Here is an 18945-nt window from a genome sequence, read left to right as displayed (position 1 = left end):
AGTCCCTTGGACTGGAAGGAGATCCAATCAGTCCATCCTAAAGGAAATCAGTCTTGAATATTCATTGGAAGAACTGATGTTGAAGCTGAAACTCCAATTCTTTAGCCACCTGATGCGAAGAACTGACTCATTGTAAAAGACCCTAATGCTGGGAAAGATGGAAGGCAGGAAGAGAAGGTGACAACAGAGGATGAGATGGTTGGATGGCATCACTGACTTGATGCACATGGGTTTGAGCAAGCTCTGGGAGTTGGTGATGGACAGGGAGGCCTGGCATGCTGCAATCCATGGGGTCGCAAAAAGTCAGACACAACTGAGCAACTGAACTGAACAACATCTATTAATACATTGTATAGAGGCTATGAGAATCAAAGATAATTTACAAAAACAGTTGGTACTTAGTATCTACTACATAAATAGTATTTTTACTGTAATTAGTAACTATGCTTACCAAAGAATACCAAAGGCAATGTCTGGAAGACATGGGGACACACAAAAACATGGACAAGTTCATCTGACTATGGAAGCAGAGACTGGAGTGATATGTCTACAGGCAAGGAACACCGAGAATTTCCAGCACTAACCAGAAGCTAGAAGAGGTAAGAGTCTTCCCTTGAAGGGTTGGCAGGAACACAGCCCTAATGACACTTTAATTTTGGACTTCTAGCCTCCAGAACTATTCAGTTCAGTTCAGTGGCTCAGTCGTGTCCGACTCTTTGCGACCCCATGAATCACAGCACGCCAGGTCTCTCTGTCCAGTATTACTAGGGAATAAATTTCTATTGTTGTAAGCCACATTGTTCATGGAAATTTACTACAGCAGTCCTGGGAAACTATCAATACTACATTCTCCAACACTTGTAGCCCCAACTGGCAGAAGTGAAATAACCAAGCCAACTTTCAGTCCCATTGACATCTGCCAAGAACTCACAGATACATATCTGGCATGTTTCATGAGGGGCGTATGCTGGGAGATCACAAAGGAGGGAAAAGAGGAGGGAAAGCCTTTGATTTTAGGTTTAAATGAATTAACTGCCCTCTCTGACTTTACCCCCAAGTACCACTGTGACCTTGGGCAAGTCATTTTATCCCTCTAACCCCAAGTCAATCTCTCAGTGCCCTTCCAACCCTAAATTCTAGGATTTAGAGTCTGTACTTCACAGGTTAGCTAGAGGCAGGAGAGTTGTCAGGAAGAAAAAAGCCCCCTCGGCATGGCACACCATGGCTCTACTAGATTATTCTAGACACCATCCCCAAAACCAGGCATTGCTCAGACTAAAAAAAAAAAAGCCTTAAATTTGGAGCATGTGAATTTTCTGTCAAAGATAAGTCCACTTAAATTTTTCCATAATAATATAATAATGCCTTTCTTTGTTCTTTAATGTTAGGAAATCTTATGACCACATGCAAATTGACAGGAATTTTAAAAACACACTACCCTTCTTTCTGCCATGGCAATTCCTTTTAAAATTTTTATCCAAGACAAGAGGACATCTCTGTCCATCTCTCACTCCACTCCCACTGATTTTCCAAACTACAGGCATATTCGGATACGGTCTGGGGAGAAATCCACATCTATTCAGTGGGTAAAAGAAAGGGTTATTCTGGGAGGTGACCTCTTCTCATCTGAAATGCTTACCACCACCTCAAAAGTGAAAGCCCCGTTAGTGTTCAAATGAACCAAGAGCAACCAAGAATGGAACAAGGATTCGGATGGAAGCTGTTCTGATGAACCCCAAACTGAGGGTAGGTTTTACCGATGGTGAATGTTTATTTACATACATCCTTATTTCACCAGATGAAGTCTCTTTTCATCAGGGATCCTTTTCTAAAAGCTCCAAGGAGCCCTGTGGAGGAAGTTACTGTATGCATCATTTGAAGCTGGGCTGTGAAAGACAGCCAGCGGGAAGTCTGTCCACTCAGCCTCCCTAAGGGTGATGTGGTAAAGTGACGATCCCTGGAAGCAAATGATACAGAGAAGCGACAACATTCAGGGGAGGGGGAAAGTCACGATTCTAGGACCACTCATCAGTTTTTTCAGCACCAGTTAACACCCAAACTTAAGAAGCATAAAAATGTCACCTGGCAGGCTTCTATTCAACAAACATTGATGTCTTTATTGAAGAGGCATCATGCATGCAAAACTGAGTAAGATATATGTCTTGTCTGGAGGCAAATATGTATGAGTCAACCAAATGACACAGAACTATGTGATACTACCGGCATGGAGGTATGTTGGTGTTCATGACCTAACCAGCCCCGGGGATCCCACAGACAGAGCAATGGAAGGAGGGGGGGATGCGGAATGAATGGTTCGGCTGCCATCTACCATTCTGTGAACTTCTCAAATCTCCCCCGCACCTGACTTCCTGCCCCACATCTCGACACCAGAAGAGCTAAAACCACTAAATAACTTCCCTGTCACTGAGCGACACGGCTTCATTATCTTCCCTCAGTCATCCAACAGATAATCACTGAGTACTTAGTATGTGCAGGGTGCTGTGAAAGGGACTGGACCTGTCTGATCCAGGTCTGGGGAGCCATTTTACCCTGGGCTTCATATTCACTAAGAATTTATAATATCGCACATTTAAAAAATCATATCATATCCAAATGATATCAAAGATACAGTCACAGAGATACAAGTTCCAGGCTTGAATTTCAAGGCATGTCACAATCTTTACAATCCTGTTATGGTAATTTTCAAAACATAAGTGCAAGTCTCCCTACTCCATTGCTATAGATCAGCAAGGAAGTGGTCCAGGTGTCTCTGCATGTCTGTGGGCCCTGTGGGCATTCAAGAATGAGCAGCGGACAAGCCAGTTGTTGGACGTGTGCTCACAGAACTTAGTGTTTGGTGGGGAGGCAGATATCAAGCAAGGACCTACCACATTGATAACTGGTTACCGCAGGGGAAAGAGACATGATGGGGAGTGGAGCTGGCAAGCCAGCTTTCATTTTATCTGAAGTGTTTAAATTTTTACAATGTGAACACATCCACCTATTACTTGTGTAGTCACTGTAAGTTTCTATATCAGGTACATCATCAAGAGAAGAACCACCAAGAAAGGACCCGGGGAGAGGCGGACCCCAATGTGGGAGGCCGTGGAAATGGATGAAACACCAAGTTGTCACAGCATCAGGGTTGGTCTGGGCTTAAACAGTTCCACATGACTTTGTGGTGGCCATGGTCTACACGCCACGTGGAAAGCAGTGAGAGGAATGGATACAACAAGGTTTCCCATCTTCGAGCTCCCTACTGGGCTCCATCACCTAGTGACCCCACAAACGCAATGACTAACTTACACGCACTGTGTAACGTAACGTGTATGATCAACATGCTAGGTTCACTCTGGTTCAACACTTGCCTTTTCCTGGAGCGCTATCAATCTTACTGTACGATGCCAAATGCCCATGAGTGAGTCACGGCTATCTCGTCTAGACTGAGATGTCTCATCTTCACTTTGTCAAATCGTGTCTCACCCGTTACCAGTAACCATGTCATCCCCACGTCAAATTCACACAGTTCCACTGACAACAGGACAGCCCTGATAATTACCTTTCCCCCGATCTAGAGAAATTAGAGCAGATATCATGGAACGACGCATGCTAAGTCACTTCAGTTCTGTCCAACTCTTTGAGAGCCCATGGACTGCAGTCTGCCAGGCTCCTCTGTCCATGAGATTCTCCAAACAAGAATACTGGAGTGGGTTGCCATGCCCTCCTCCAAGGGATCTTCTCCACCCAGGAATCAAATGTGCGTTTCTTATGTCTCCTGCATTGGCAGGTGGGTTCTTTACCACTAGCTCCAAACTAGGAAGCCCTATGGAACAATGTTAGCATGCGAACACATAGCCCACAGCGACAGACTGGGCAGTTGTGGCACACAAATTCTGGAATAAAAACACTTCCTTACACTGTCATTCTTTTTGACTTTCTCATTCTATTTTGAGATGGAGTCAGATGGCATGGCTTTTACAGAAGAGAGGCATGGCCAACACTGATCACCCAATGATGCTTCTGATCATGACAATTATGTGTGACTATATGTGTGTGTGTACTATTTTGTCTTCACATGGCAGGGACCCTCTTCGGAGTGTGCACAGGTGTCAGGGAAGGGTGCACAAGTAAAACCAGCGCAGAGAAACACAATCGAATGCGCCTGTGCGAGAGGCAGACAGTTAGCAGAGGGAGTTTCCTGCGGAAGCCTTCATGACTGAGTTGGGCTTCTCTGGTGGCTCAGATGGTAAAGAGACTGCCTGCAGCACGGGAGACCCTGCTTCAATCCCTGGGTCAGGAAGATGCCCTGAAGAAGGAAATGGAAACCCACTCCAGTATTCTTGCCTGGAAAATCCTATGGACGGAGGAGCCTGGCAGGCTACAGTTCATGGGGTCGCAAAGAGTCGGACATGACTGAGCAACTTCACTTTCACTTTTCACTTTATCATCTGAGCCACCAGGGAAGTCTTTTTAGTACAGGTACATCCCAAATATTGCATGGGTCTTCTATACTTTTATTTGTTAAATCAGGCAATTCTAATGGTGGAAGAGGCAGACACATGCACGTCAGTCATCTTTTCTTTCTTGTCGTGAATACTGCCAACATCATGAGCACCTGAGGAATGAGGCACACGCTCTAACAAAGACCTAGGAATTACTCCTGTACCCAAAACGCTCACAACACGCTGGCTTCTTCAACCATGGGCTCCTTGAGGTCATGGACTTATCTTACTCCTCCTTCTTCAAGAACTAGCCTGTGACTGGCATGTAGTAGATGTAAAAAATACGGTTTTGAATAAATGAGGATAAAATGTGGAATGCCAATAAAGGGAGGAAATCTGAGGGAAGGGGGATAAGGTGAAAAAACTGTCCCTGACAGAAACTACAGGGACCTTCAAGGTGGTGGACAACAGGCAAATTTCCAGCCACCTCCATCACCCACTGGCAGAACCTATTAGCACAGAAGTTCAAATGAACAAACTCTTAGCTTGGTTAGTACAACGAAACTGTCTCAGAGCAGCAGGAACTATGCTAAGTACCCTGAGTGGGCAGAGGTGGAGGGGACACAAAATTGGGAGTTCAGCACTCACACAATTATTTACTTTAAAAAGCCAGAATTAAGGAGGACAAAGCACTGTAAGAGCCCAAAAGATGAACAAGCAGTTCTGACTGAGATAAAGCAAGAAGCCTTAGGAATAAGAACTAGTGTGAAGTATGGAAGGAGGTCTGGCCTTCAGATGACATTGGCATTTTATAAACATACATTTATTGTTATGCATACATAGACACAGAGTTTATAAATGCATAGTTCGTACTTCTTAATTATTTTTCTTAATGTTTGTAGCACACATACATCTAGATTCTTTTTCTGTATATATATGCATGTGTTTATATTTAACAGACTCTACATACTACCATGTAAACTTGCTTTTAAGCTGCAAAGCTTGTCCATCCAAGTAACCAAGTATAATCCCACAGCATAATTTTGAATGCTTGCACAGAAATTTTCTACTGATGATTTACTTAACCAAGTACCTACTGCTGAACATTTTAATTGTTTTCAGTTTTTTGCTGTGATGAACTTCCTGACAGGTTAGCCCTTATAGACATCCATCATTATTTCTTAAACTCCTAGAGGGAGAACTGCTGAGTCAAAGATCATGTACATTTTTCAGGCTTTTGATATATATTACCATTTTGCTCTCCAAGAAGTCTGTGTCAGTTTATAATCCTATATAAAAGGCCTCATTTTCCCAATTATTTTTCTAAGTTAGTCATCCCACAAAATATCTCTGCAAAATCAGAGTTTATACAGAGAGAGCATATAAAGTAACAGATGTAGTAGGTTTTCTTCTCAAAATAAATCAGTCCAAAAAGTGAGGATTTTTAAGAAATCTCACTTGTCTACAATTAGTCCTTGGTGCAGCCAATTAATTTAGACATGAACATTTTAAGCCAAATTTCCAGTCAAAGTCTGCCATGCTTGAGGAACTGTGGTTGCTCACTATTCTAAAATGATTTTATTAAAAATTAATGCATTTTTTAAGGTGGTAATTAAAACTAGCCTTCTCTAATGGCATCCCATTTCAGGTTCCTGGAGGAAAAAAAAAATCCATTTTCTTTGACAATACCAGAAGAAGCTTACCTGGTCAAAGAAAGTGAAAATCATAAATGGTGGACACCCCTTATTACCCCAGGAATATTGGTCCAGGTGTGAATTAGTTTGGCGAAAGTGGGTGATCACCTACTCACTGCTGCTGCTGCTGCTGCTCCTAAGTCGCTTAAGTCGTGTCCGACTCTGTGCGACCCCATAGAGGGCAGCCCTCCAGGCTCCCCCATCCCTGGGATTCTCCAGGCAAGAACACTGGAGTGGGCTGCCATTTCCTTCTCCAATGCATGAAAGTGAAAAGTGAAAGTGAAGTCGCTCAGTCATGTCCGACTCTTAGCAACCCCATGGACTGCAGCCTACCAGGCTCCTCCGTCCATGGGATTTTCCAGGCAAGAGTACTGGAGTGGGGTGCCATTGCCTTCTCCGCACCTACTCACATACCTCCTCAAAAATAAACAAGAACAAAAAATCACAGCACACAGAGCTTCTCAGCAAGAAAGAAAATTAAACTAAACTTCAAAATACTACTAAACCACATCTAAAAGTTTAGATACTACAAGAGAGAAGTTAATGAGGCACAAAAATATTCCCCAGTATACAAGCCCCTGGAGGATTTCTAAGAAAGAGATCAAAGGCTTACAAAATGCTAGGTGGGGATGGTAAGTGCTGGTTCAGGTTTCACTGCAGGAAAGGACAGCTGGAGAGTTCCAACATTTTCGAGTGGCAATACAAAACTAAGCTGGTCTAGTCTATGTGACAAGTGCCATGCTCAATGATCCACTCTGTTTTTCATCTTTCTTGAGACACAAAAAACTCAAATAAAAGAGAAAATATCCAAATACAGAAGTTTAACAAGCCTGGAAAAAAACCCTCCACCATGTTATGTTCTAGTGTCCTTGCAATCAAATAATCATATCATTTGATCAACGTCTTTAATTAACTCTGTGAGAGAAGAGGTTTGGCTATAGGGCCAGGTACAAAAAAATATTTTCTTGGAGGATAGCTCTCTCTTATGTAAGAGCGTTGGGAGAGCAACTGTATAGAATCGTAGCTTTCAGGGCTTTCTGAAACAGTCTGCATCTGTCTTGTGCTGACGATTGTATCGTGCTGGGATGGATCATCTAGCCATCGATGGTAACACAATCATAATGCTCTGCTCACTTCTCAAAAAAAAAAAAGACAGCACTTCCAAAGTCAGCATTCTGTTCTGTTCTGTTCTGTTCCGTCGCTCAGTTGTGTCCGACTCTATGCGACCCCGTGGACTGTAGCCTACCAGGCTTCTCCGTCCATGGGATTCTCCAGGCAAGAATACTGGAGTGGGTTACCGTTTCCTTCTCCAGGGGATCTTCCCGACCCAGGGATCGAACCCGGGTCTCCCGCATTGAAGGCAGACGCTTTAACCTCTGAGCCACCAGGGAAGCCCAAAAGTCAGCGTAGTCACCCCAAATCTAAAAAGCCTCAGAGGCAAAGGAGCTGAAACCCTGAGTACCATAAAATGATGAATGCACAAACTCCTCCCCACCGAAGACACCCAGGTGTATAAAAGGCACACGAAGGAATACTTCAGACCTAAAACCTCACTGTCAACCTCTGAATCTTGTGCATTTTTCACCTCCATGGGCAAGGGAGAAAAAAAACGAGCCCCAAGCCTGATGGGATTCGAAAGTATGTGTGGCTGGTGTGCCTCGTGGGTCTGTTCATCACTGGCATCCTCTCTCTGGGCTGTAACTCGCTGAATGTTCGCCTGAGGACAGTCACCTGGCAGAATCTTCGACTTCTGAGTAGGATGAGCAATTCATTTCCTATTATAGCGTGTCTGCAAGAAAGCAAAGCTTTCGAGTTGCCCCAAGAGATCCTCTCACACACCCAGCCTCTGAAGAGGAACATCAAGGAGGCCTTCTATGAAATGTCCAGACGGGCCTTCCACATCTTCACTCAAGACACCTTCAAAACCACCTGGAAGAGAAACACCTCAGACGAGTCCAGATGGGACTTGATCACCAGCTGCAGTGCCTGCAGCAATGCTTGGAAGAACACCAGAGAGAGGGAAGAGCCTCTCTCAGCCAGAGAGGAGACCCTCAGGAGCTCCGGTCCTCCAGCCAGGAAACCTAGAACTGAGGAGATATTTCAGCAGGATAGACAGGTTCCCCAAAGATAAGAAACGCAGTCACTGTGCCTGGGAGACTGTCCAAGTAGGAATCAGAAGATGCTTCTACTTCTTTCAGAAAGTCACAGCACTACTCAGGAGGAGATAAGGTATTAATGTATTCTAAGAATTAAAATTCCGTTTCTCTCCAAAATCTTCTTTTCCTTCTCTTCCTCCTTCATCTTCTTTTTAAGGCTTGTTGTGCCATCCCGTGGCTCCCCTCGACTGGATTATTGGTGGTTTGGGTACAGTCATTTTTTCCTAAAGTTTGGCCTTGCAGCATCAGCCACATTCATCTCTTTAAACAAGGTGATGCCTACCACCCCCTGGGTGATCAAGAGTATTGTTAGAAGTCCTGAAGACAGTTTTAGAGGACTCGACCTCTCATCTTCTATTCTCTGCTCCTCTTTCCTTTTGCTCTTTTGTACTTGCTTTGTTGCTTTTGAACTCCCTCAAACCAATGGCCAGAGGACACGGCTCAGAGAATACTGCAAAATCTAACACCTCAATGACTTAACTCTCTTGCTGCCAAGATTGTTTACTCTAGGAAAGTTCAGCATGTTACAAGAGCCTGTACAAGGTCCCATAGAGTTAAAACCTGTCCTGTCTCCCTACTCTAAAAAAAGAAAAAAGAAATTTTGGACACATTTGCTTCTCAGTCTGGTTTGGTTAAAATGATAGAAAGTTTGTGAGTTGGTATTTTATTACTGTAAGAGAGTGAAGATCCGAATGCTATTAGATGGTTGAATGAGATGACCATTAAAGTCTCATTCAGCCTTTAAGAGCTTATGATTCTAAAACAAAGAGCATTGTTCATTCCCACTACATATTATGTGATTTCGACACTTAAAAGCACAAAAAATGCTGCAGAGAAGTTTAATATCTGTCTTTCTTTGTTTGTTTTGCATCTAAAATGAAATACCTATGGTTAGACTATGGAAGAATTTCACACTGGATTCTTCCCAACTAGAAGGCCACTTTCCGCTTGTTAAATAAACTTATCTTCTTACTAATACACTACGCTTTAATATACTTTATCTTTTTGAAAGTTATTTTGTACCTAAATTACCCAGATTATTTCTTTAATTTTCTTGTGTGGTCCTTCATCTGTATTAATTCACCTTCTAGCTGAAATGAATTTTCTCTACCTTTCCCTCTCCCTTCTACCCCATTTCAGAATCATCTACCTTCAGGCAAGAATTAACAGATTGTGGCTACCCAAATGCCTCACAGAGCGTATCCAGTTCAACTCTTGGAAGGCCTTTACTTGCTATTGTTTCCTTAGCATGCTGCTAAACGGTTTAGACTCAAGATTCATCCACAGTTGAATAGTTGGATAGTTAAACTCCAACATAGTTATACTGAGAAAGTATTAAGATAAAACTCAGTTCAAAAGTTAGAAGAAATGTTTAGAAGAACAAGAACTAGTTGTGGATCACCATATACTGGTTACCAGTAGAAGGATCAGACAATAAAACAAGTTCATATCATCCATTTAGTAACAATAACTTATCAGTAAGTGTTGTAAATTTTTAAAAAGCATTACAAGCTATAAAGGAATTGGGACATGCAAGCTACAAAGCAGAAAGGATACATTTGATGCTTTCCATGAATTTCTCTAATAATGCCTTTGCATGAGCTCCTTAATGATTCTCCTGGGACCATGTCAGTTACTTTAGCAACTGATGCTTGAGTCTTGCCAAATGTTTGCAATAATGCAGAAGGAAAGAAAATCAGCACTTCTAGTCAATAAAGCTTGTCTGATTGTACCAGCAGGGGCAGAAGTCACAATGGGATGCTTTTATTAAGATCACCACTAGTCAGAAAAAGGAGAATATTCTCACTGAAAAATAGGTAAGGACACAAACTGGTAACATCACAAGAAATGCTGACAGACAATATGAAAAATGTTTATTCTCATTTGTGATTAGAGAAATGTAAAAGAAGGTAGTAAGATACTCCCCCCTCATCAGTCTGGTAGAGATTTTAAAAAAAGAGTGATAATACAGAGTATCAGTGGGGTGCAGGGTACAGAAGAAAAAAATCCTGTGTATTGATAGGGAAATGGTAAGTGGCACAAGTTTCCTACAGGACAATATAGCAATCTTAAATGTCATAAAAAAAGTACATTAACCCCTTAGACCTAGTTATCCTATCTCCAGAAATTTATTCCATGCAAGCAATTGGATAAGATTGTTCAATGGAGCCTTATTTATAATATCCCTCCTCCTTCTGTTTTAATTTTCACCTCTGTATTTTTTATTTTTTCTTCAATGTTGGGGAGGGTTTTCTTCTAATTCTAAAATTAAAGAAGTCGTACAAGCTTATCTTTCACTATAATTACCCTGTTTTCCTTACTGGAGTAGACTGGGACAGACATTGCCCTTTCACTTTGTTAATGATGCTTCTAGACACTTCTCGAGCAACCCAGGCGCTTCCTGCTTTTCTAGTGTTGCTGCTGCTAAATTTCAAAGGAATCCTTCCTTGGTGATCATTTTCATAATGAAGTATTTGTAAAGTGCCTTCTGGAGCTTCTAAGATTTTGCTTTCTTTCTTCTGTGGGTCCCTCTGGTAACATCCAGAAATTACTGGAGATTGTGTTCTGTGTGTCTTCTCTGCTGACTTCATCTCCTTTGTTCTTCTTTATTAAATGGAAGCTCAAAAGTTCCAACTCTGGTAGAGCAAACTCCTGAAACTGTGTAGAGGCATAGTTTCTACTTAAAACCTTCCAGTGGGTACAAGGTCACAGGTGTTCATACAGAAGCTTCCTCCCTCCCCTGGCTTGGGGCACAGATCAAAAAGTGAAGGATAAAAAAAAAAAAAAAAAAAAAAGAGCCTCCCTGAGCCTTCCTGGGAGAGGTACTGACTGTATGTCGGACAGAAAAAGCTAATACTAGTATATGTGAGGTTATGTGCAGGTATACATTCCAACAGGGGTACAGACACAGTCTCATCTGGAGACCCTGCCCTCTGAGAGTGGCTACTATGTTTTTGCCCAAATTCTATTCCCCCCCCCAACTCCGAGGCATAGTTGATTTACAATATTATATTAGTTTCAGGTGTAGGTCCTAGTTCTTTAATAATCCTCGGTCACTAAGAATAAGCACCGTGTGTAAGCACACAACTTGATAGGAAAGGCAGAGTAATAATAGGGTCGTTATAACCTCACTGGTGCGCTCACAGGGGAATTCGGTCCCCAGACAGATTCGCAGGGACTGGGAAACCTCTGCACAGTCCGTGCTGGGTCCTCCAGGTCTGCTCTTACCAAATGTTGAGCGGGTACCCGGGCTTTTAACTTGGAGCGCTGTGTGAAGTCAGGACCCCAGGTTCATTCTGGAGGGAGCCACTTCACTCCTATTTCTAAGCAAAGTCTCCAGGCTTCCTAGGTTATTTCTACATCTCCATTAGTGGCTCGGTGGTATAAAATCCGCCTGCAAGGCAGGAGACTCAGGAGACACGAGTTACAGAAGGGGACCCTTCCCGACATGGTTGGGGAAGATCCTCTGAAGAAGGAAATGACAACCGATTCCAGTGTTCTTGCCTGGGAAATTCCATGGACAGAGGAGCCTGTTGGACTACAGTCCACGGGGTCGCAAAGAGTCGGACACAACCGAGCACAGCACTGCACACACGCCCTCCTTAAGGAGGGCGACTCGTCTGCCCTTCGGCCCTTGGAAACGCAGAGCCTTAGCCTTAGCTGTTTGCCTATCAGACCTGCCCGGATCCCGTCCCACCGCCTGGCAACGGGCCAACCACACGCCTCTAGGCGGAGATTGGAATCCACTGGAACTCACAGGAAAGGGGCACCGGGACTGGGGCAGCGCCTCGCTTCCACTCTCTCCCGCCAGCGGCACCTTCTGGATCTGCGCTCCGCCGCGCGCTAGGGATAAGATCTGAGAAACGCGCCCGGGGCCACAGGCAGCCGAGGAGGCGGGGAAGGAGCCTGTTTGCCTCCGCCCTCTCACCGCCGGGCCCGGGAGCGGCGGCCCCGCGGGGGCCCGGCTCCTCGCCTGCCCCAGGCCGGCTCCCGGGCGCACGCCGGCCGCGAGGCTGGCGGCGGGGGCGGGGAGGAGGGCGCGAGGGGCGTCCTTGTCTCCGGAGTCCCGCCAGACGTTAGAAAGGCGAACAATGGGCGAAACGCCGAGAAACAAAAGGCCATTCGCCTCGATCTCCATCGGCTCTGTCGCGTGGTCCCCGCGGGGCGGACGCCTGGGAGGGATCAGGGAGCTGGATGAGGGGGATCTTGAGAAGTCTGGGGTGGCGGTCTGGTACTTACTTGCCAGGCCCTGTACCCTTCCGGAGGGGTCCAAAGGCAGGGAGGAGCAATCAGAGGAAAGTTGAGGGGTTTTCACCTTCTTCCTGAGCGCAGGGAGAGGGAGGGGCTGGGTTCCAGAAGTTTGACAGTTGTTGGCCCAGGGGTTCCGAAGGATTTGTACGCCCTTTACACACCCTCTCCCTCCGCGAAGCACCAGCAGCCCCCGGGGCGACCCGGCCGAGGCACTGGAGTTTCCCCTTCGCAGCCGCGAGCCGAGCCTCCGCCTTCAACAACCAGGCGCCCTGAGCGTGGTCCCCCTGCCCGGGCGCACTTTGGTAAAAGTTTGTCTTCCCGCCACCCACAGTCCAGCATGCACTCTGCAATCATCTGCGATCCGGGATGCATGCGGGGACAGCGTCGTACCCGCCCCGTCCTCCCCAAGAGAAGAACGAGTTCACTGACAGATCTTTAAAAACCAAGGCCCCGGAGCCGGGGGAGGACTCTCTCTCCAACCCGGGAAGGGAGCGGGAGGAGGCTGCCAGAAGCCAAGACGCGGGCAGGGGGTCTGCGGCGGCTTCCAGCCCCGGAAGCAGGCGGAGGGCGGGCGGGGGCTCGGCGTCCGCCGCCGCCCGCCCTCCTGTTGCGCAGCCCCAGGTGTGCCCCGCACCCCGAAACCGCCCAGGCGCGACCAGCGCGCGCTGCGCCACCTCCGCTCGCCCGGAGCGGGTTCACTCCCCGTGGGGTTTTACCTTCAGCCCCGGGGCCCGTCGGCTCCCCGCGCCGGGGCAGCTGCAGGCGGCGCGAGAGGAAGAGGGAGAGCTCGGCGCAGGAGGGGCGACGCTCGCGGATCCGGCGAGGGGCTCCCGGGCCAGCGCGCGCGGGCGAGCGAGCCGCGGGCTCCAGCCGCCGCCGCCGCCGCTCCGGAGCAGCCCCCGCCGGCACCCGGAGCGCGGCTCTCCAGCGAGGGCGCGAGCGGAGCGGCGACCCCCTGGCGGCCGACTTCGGAATGGCAGCTCCCTTGGGAAGGGACGTCAGGTCGCCTTAGGGTCACCGTCCCTCCGCAAAGAGGTGGGGAATGGACCGTCTGAGCGGGGCTCCCAGTCTTGCGGAAAAGACACTGACCCTCCTGCCAGGGCGGGGAGGAAGCTATCAGATCAGAAAGGAGGCGTTCTGGATCCACCATGGTCACATCCAAGGCACCTAGAGAGTGAGAAATTGCTTACCTTCTCCAAGATTTTTTGACTTGAAAAATGCTATGGACTGCCGGACAGAGAATAGCAGTAATCACTGGAAAATACTTTGAGATTCTAGCAAATTCACTAGAATAAGCTGAGAGTAATGAAATGAGCATGGACCTTGAATCCCAACCCACGGCCTGCCCCTTTCTCTTTGTGTGACCTTGGTCTATGACCTCTAAACCTCAGTAGTCTCTGTAAATTGGGAAGAGCAGTGTCTACCTACAAGGGTGGTACCAAAGGATAAACTACATAGAAAGTATTCTTTGTTCACAGTAGGAGTCATTATATATAAGCCTCCTGAGGCAGAAAAAAAAATGTCTTCCATATCTTTTCATTCCTCATATAATAGCATCTTCGTCCACATTGACTGCAAAGTATACCAAATGACTTTTTATTTTTTTATAATTCTTTTAAAAAAAAATAATTCTCAGTACACACTTTAAAGAAGTTTGGAAATATATTAAGTAGAAGGAGAATCCCAGGGACGGGGGAGCCTGGTGGGCTGCCGTCTATGGGGTCGCACAGAGTCGGACATGACTGAAGCGACTTAGCAGCAGCAGCAGAAACTAGACTACACAGAGAAACATCCCTCCCCCAAAAGTGGTTTCCACAACTATCAAGTGAGAACCTCTAAACCCACACTCATCCTTTGCAATATCAAGTCTGATATTACAAGAAATATTTAATAGTCATGGTCTAATGATATCAACCCTGAATTAAAGGATTCCATTGAATTTTGTGTCATTTGGCAATGCAAAGATATTGAAGGCTGTGAATATAAAACTCAAACTTGAGAAGAAAAAATGGTCGGATACAAAAACCCATCCAACTAAGAAATGTTTCGAGTCACTGTTGACTCATGCAATCTCATTTCTAAGCTGTCTCAAACCTCATTCACTTCTTTAAAGCTCCTTTTGTCCTTTGGCCTCATGGCAATCAACTCGTCTTCGTCATCCAGGACAATTAGGGTGAAAGTGTCTCTTAATTACTCTCGTTTACCTTTAGAACTCCTTCTGTTTCACTCCTTTTCCCAAATTTGGAAGAGCCTGTTGCCTGCCCTAGAATTCTCATTACAGAGTTTTTCTGTTCTGTCAAGAAGAGAGGAAAAATAAGTTTTTCTGTCTCAGAAACTAAAGAAGAACATCAAGAGCCAACTTCTGCCCTCGAAGAAAGGGCTCAAGCTCCAGGGCACAGACGGGCAGAGTATGTGTAGGGCAAAGAAAACATTGGATTCTAATCAATAAGCATTCATGGAACTGTCTCTGCCTCTCCCCTTGGGTTTCAGCCTTGCCTCATCCCACTTTGCCCCTTAGTGGCTCCTTCAATGGGGAGCAACAGTGAAGCTGGTGGGGGCAGGGGGAGCCTTCATTATCTCCTGGCTAACTTTCACCAGTGAGTGGGGTCAGTATGATGAATCACGTCCCATCTTCCTGATCCAGCTTCCCTGTGAGCTGTTGACTGGAAGAGGATAGCTCAACCTTCAGAATCTGCTCTGAAAGGCCAGCATTTTAAATCCAAGCCCTCCTTGGTCCAGTTTCTTAGTCTATTCAGGCTACTGAAAGGAAATACTGCAGACTGGGTGGCTGATAAGCAGAAATGACTTCTCACAGTTCTAGAGGCTGGGATGTCCAAGAGGAGCGCACTGGCAGATTTGGTGTTTGATGATGGCCCATTTCCTCATCGATATCTTTTCTCTGTGTCCTTACGTGGCAGAAGGGGGCAAGAACGCTTTCTCAGGCCTCTTTGTTGTTTTTTTAAACAATTTAATTTTTGCTGCACACAGGCTTTCTCTAGTTGTGGCAAGTGGGGGGCTACTCTTCGCTATGGTGCACAGGCTCCTTATTTGGTGGTGTCTCTTGTTGCAGAGCACAGGCCTAAGGCTCCAGACGTCAGTAGTTAATGGCACGTGGGCTCAGCAGTTGCAACTCCCAGGCTCCAGAGCACAGGTTCAGTAGCTGAGGTGCATGCTCTGAGGCATGTGGAATCTTCCCGGAACAGGAATTAAACCTGTGTCTCCTACACTGGCAGTCAGATTCTTATCCACTGAACCACGGTGGAAGTCCTCTCAGGCCTCTTTGATAAGGGCACTAATTCTGTTCACAAGGGTCCCTGCACTTGTGACCTAATCACCACCTAAAGGCCTCACCTCTCAACAGCATCACCTTGTGGGTCGGAATTCAAAGGTATGAATTGTGTTTGGGGGCGACGCAAGCATTCACTCTAGGGCATCTTGGGCTACATCTCTTTTCCAATCCAGGTTTTGTCAGAACCCTTTTTGTACAGAAAACCAATCCCATCATGAATTGAAGTAGATATTGTTTCCCACTATTTATTATTCCTTATGCATATGTGTCTTAGGTTGTTTGGAAAAGTACTCTAAATGCAGAGAATGGGAGAGTGGGAAGGATTCAGATGCCCAAAGTTCACCCACACTGACTGGATCCTCCCCATCAGACTCGCTCACACTGCTGTATTCCCCATCTCTGGGAAGGGCTGCTCCAACCTGTCAGCTGCGTAAGGCCCCTGTGGAATCATCTTTGACTTTTCTCCTTTTCTGTTCCACCTCTGCACTATCAGAAAATCTCACTAATTTTATCTTCAAGAGATAACCAGAAGCAGATCTCAGTCCACCACCTCCACAGTTACCACCACGGTCCAGCCACAGATACAGGCAGCCTGGAATACTGCAATAGTGTGCAACCTGGTTCCTCTGCTTACAGCCTACCCTGCGTCTGCTTTACTGTCAGTATGGCACCAGTGTTATTCCTTTAAAATGTACGTTGCATTTTGTCACTCTGCTACTCAAAAATCCTCCTGGGCCTTCCTGTCTTATTCAAAGTAAACCCAACACAAATAAGCATTCCTTTATCTCTGATATTGTCTCTTTTGGCTCAAAGGTTAAAGCATCTGCCTGCAATGCAGGAGACCTGGGTTCGATCCCTGGGTTGGGAAGATCCCCTGGAGAAGTAAATGGCAACCCACTCCAGTATTCTTGCCTGGAGAATCCCATGGACAGAGGAGCCTGGTGGGCTACAGTCCACGGGGTCGCAAAGAGTCAGACACGACTGAGCGACTTCACTTTCACTTTCCCCATCACAAATTCTGCTCCGTCCACACTGCCCTCTTTGATTCCCCCAAATACCAGGTAAACTTCTACCTCGACACTTGCTACGACCTCTGCCAGGAACACTCTTCATGCAGATACTTCATGGCTAATTACCTCAGTTCCTTTAGCACTTACTCAAAAGTCACTGGAGCCTCCTCTTTCAAGTCTGTTTAAAATTACAATGAACTCCCACCCCACTCTCCAATTTCCGCCATTGGATTTGTTGCCATATGATATACATTATATGTCGTGGTCCGGGCGTGGGTTGGAAAAGAATTTCCAGACATGAGGCAGAATGAGAGGGAAATAAAGTTTATTAGAGTGGGAGACACTGTTAGAACAGCAGGCCAGCTCAAGGGAGAACTGACATTGAACAGGGGTCCTTAGTCCACTTTTATACCCAGGGTACAAGGAGTGGGATATGGGTCTTGCAGGTCACTTGCTGCTTGGATGAGGCACATATACTGGTGGGGTGGGGGTGGGGGAGAGTAAGGTAAATATCTTCTCCCTATGGGGTAGGAGGGAGACAGGTTATACTGCTCAGGAGGACCTGAAATCTGTTACTGGTTACAACATGGGGAAGGAAGGATGATAAGGGTATGGTTTTTCCGTTCCTGCATTCCAAGATGCTCCTTGGTTTTATCTGCTCTTTCGCCCTTGGGTCACCACATTTTTCCCTCTCTTTATTTTCAGGGCCAATTCTGCTCATGTCTAACTATCTACCTATTTCCCTTCTCAGACATTTGGGAACCCAGTTTCAGAGGAAAAGGGTCGATGACCACTCTGGCTTCTTCAGGCTGTACAGGGGCGTCGCGAGGCTCTGGGTTCCCTTTGCCTGCTCTCTGTCAGGGTGCATTTGCGATTTACAGAGGGCGATGGGAATCCGTGCCATGGTAAGATGGCTTGTTTCAGCATTGTCTGGGTGTTGGCCAGGGAATACTCTTGTCATACTATCACTTAGAGATTTGTCGTATTCTAGAAGAAACAAACTTAACAAGAAAGTTAAAAGTACATGGCCCAAAGATGAATAGAAGAGCTTCTCAGGAGCTAGCCAGGAGAACCAGGACTAGACATTGGTTCGTGTCATTAGTGTTTCTCTAGGTATGAGAAGATGCAAGAATTTAGGCTTATAAAATCTTTACCTGAAAACATCCGACTATCTGAAGGCCAGTTCTGGGTTTTTCCCAGAGCACAGAGTGCCTTATTTTCAGGGGGTGTTGAAGGTCAGCACCTTGCAGTGGTTATAATGTAATCTTTGTAGAGGCAGCTGGCACGTGCCAACTTCCAGGCAGCAGGGTCCCTTCACAAACACATATTTGACCATGCTTTCGGGGCATTTCATGGCCACTGTGTCCTGCGGTGCCAGGAAGGCTCATTCCCAGATCAATGGGAAGATCCCATTGATAGGCCACTCAGTGTGTTGTTATTGGACTAGGCCAAATGTGTGACTGAGCCTGTGATAAAATGCTGACATGCAGTTCCATATGAGATCAATGATTGTAATAATGTAACTCTAGATACGGGAAGAAGCAACAAGAGGGAATATTTTCCTGGACCAAGAGACTAGCAAAAATCTCTGGACTATACCTGTTTTACTAGTCTCTTAGTCCAGGAAAATATTCCCTCTTGTTGCTTCTTCCCGTATCTAGAGTTACATTATTACAATCACTGATCTCATACGGAACTGCATATCAGCATTTTATCAAAACAGGCTCAGTCACACATTTGATAACATAAGAAACAATCTTCTGAAACAAGTGACATAGAAAGTAATATAGTTATAGCTAGCAGTTATTAGTAAGGTCATAAGTAAGACTTATAAGTCAAGAACTTTCACTAGGTAGAGCCAAGTATACCCCAGGGAATTAATTAATTAAGTCATGTCTGACTTCATTGGTTAAATGACTATAGCCTGGTGTTAATCTCCTGGTTGTACATCACAGAGTATCTGATCTTTATCTGATCAGAAGATTGGTTACTGAGATAAGCTTTAGAAACAAACTTAGAGTGTTCTTTTTAATAACTTAATTAAATCTTTTAGAGACATACGTAAGAACAAGGAACTATCTCAGAAGTGAGTCTTAGTAAACA

General features: G+C 45.7%; 3 protein-coding genes across 4 annotated transcripts in view; 2 read left to right on the top strand and 1 right to left on the bottom strand.

The window, feature by feature from the left end:
- MOB3B (MOB kinase activator 3B) overlaps positions 1 to 13397 on the bottom strand; it is a 239754-nt gene extending 226357 nt beyond the window's left edge. The window contains exon 1 of one of the 2 annotated variants that reach the window (XM_055428122.2): positions 13260 to 13397. The gene's annotated coding sequence lies outside the window, so the exon portion shown is untranslated. Of the gene's footprint in view, positions 1 to 12531; positions 13029 to 13259 lie in introns of those variants that run through there. The other variant, XM_055428123.2, reaches the window with a different exon arrangement.
- IFNK (interferon kappa) lies at positions 7612 to 8364 on the top strand. The gene is given in 4 exon segments (XM_055427663.2): positions 7612 to 7752; positions 7755 to 8067; positions 8070 to 8153; positions 8156 to 8364. Coding segments are annotated over 4 exon segments (747 nt in total).
- On the top strand, positions 12910 to 13598 carry LOC148777281 (uncharacterized). Its single transcript, XM_088837768.1, is given in 3 exon segments — positions 12910 to 13071; positions 13073 to 13386; positions 13388 to 13598. Coding segments are annotated over 3 exon segments (687 nt in total).
- The last annotated feature ends 5347 nt before the right edge of the window (positions 13599 to 18945 follow it).

Source organism: Moschus berezovskii, chromosome 7, assembly GCF_049115385.1.
Source record: "Moschus berezovskii isolate FMDL1 chromosome 7, NW_MosBer_1.0, whole genome shotgun sequence".
In the NCBI taxonomy this organism is placed as follows: domain Eukaryota; kingdom Metazoa; phylum Chordata; class Mammalia; order Artiodactyla; family Moschidae; genus Moschus; species Moschus berezovskii.
This window is presented reverse-complemented; position numbering and strand designations above follow the sequence as displayed.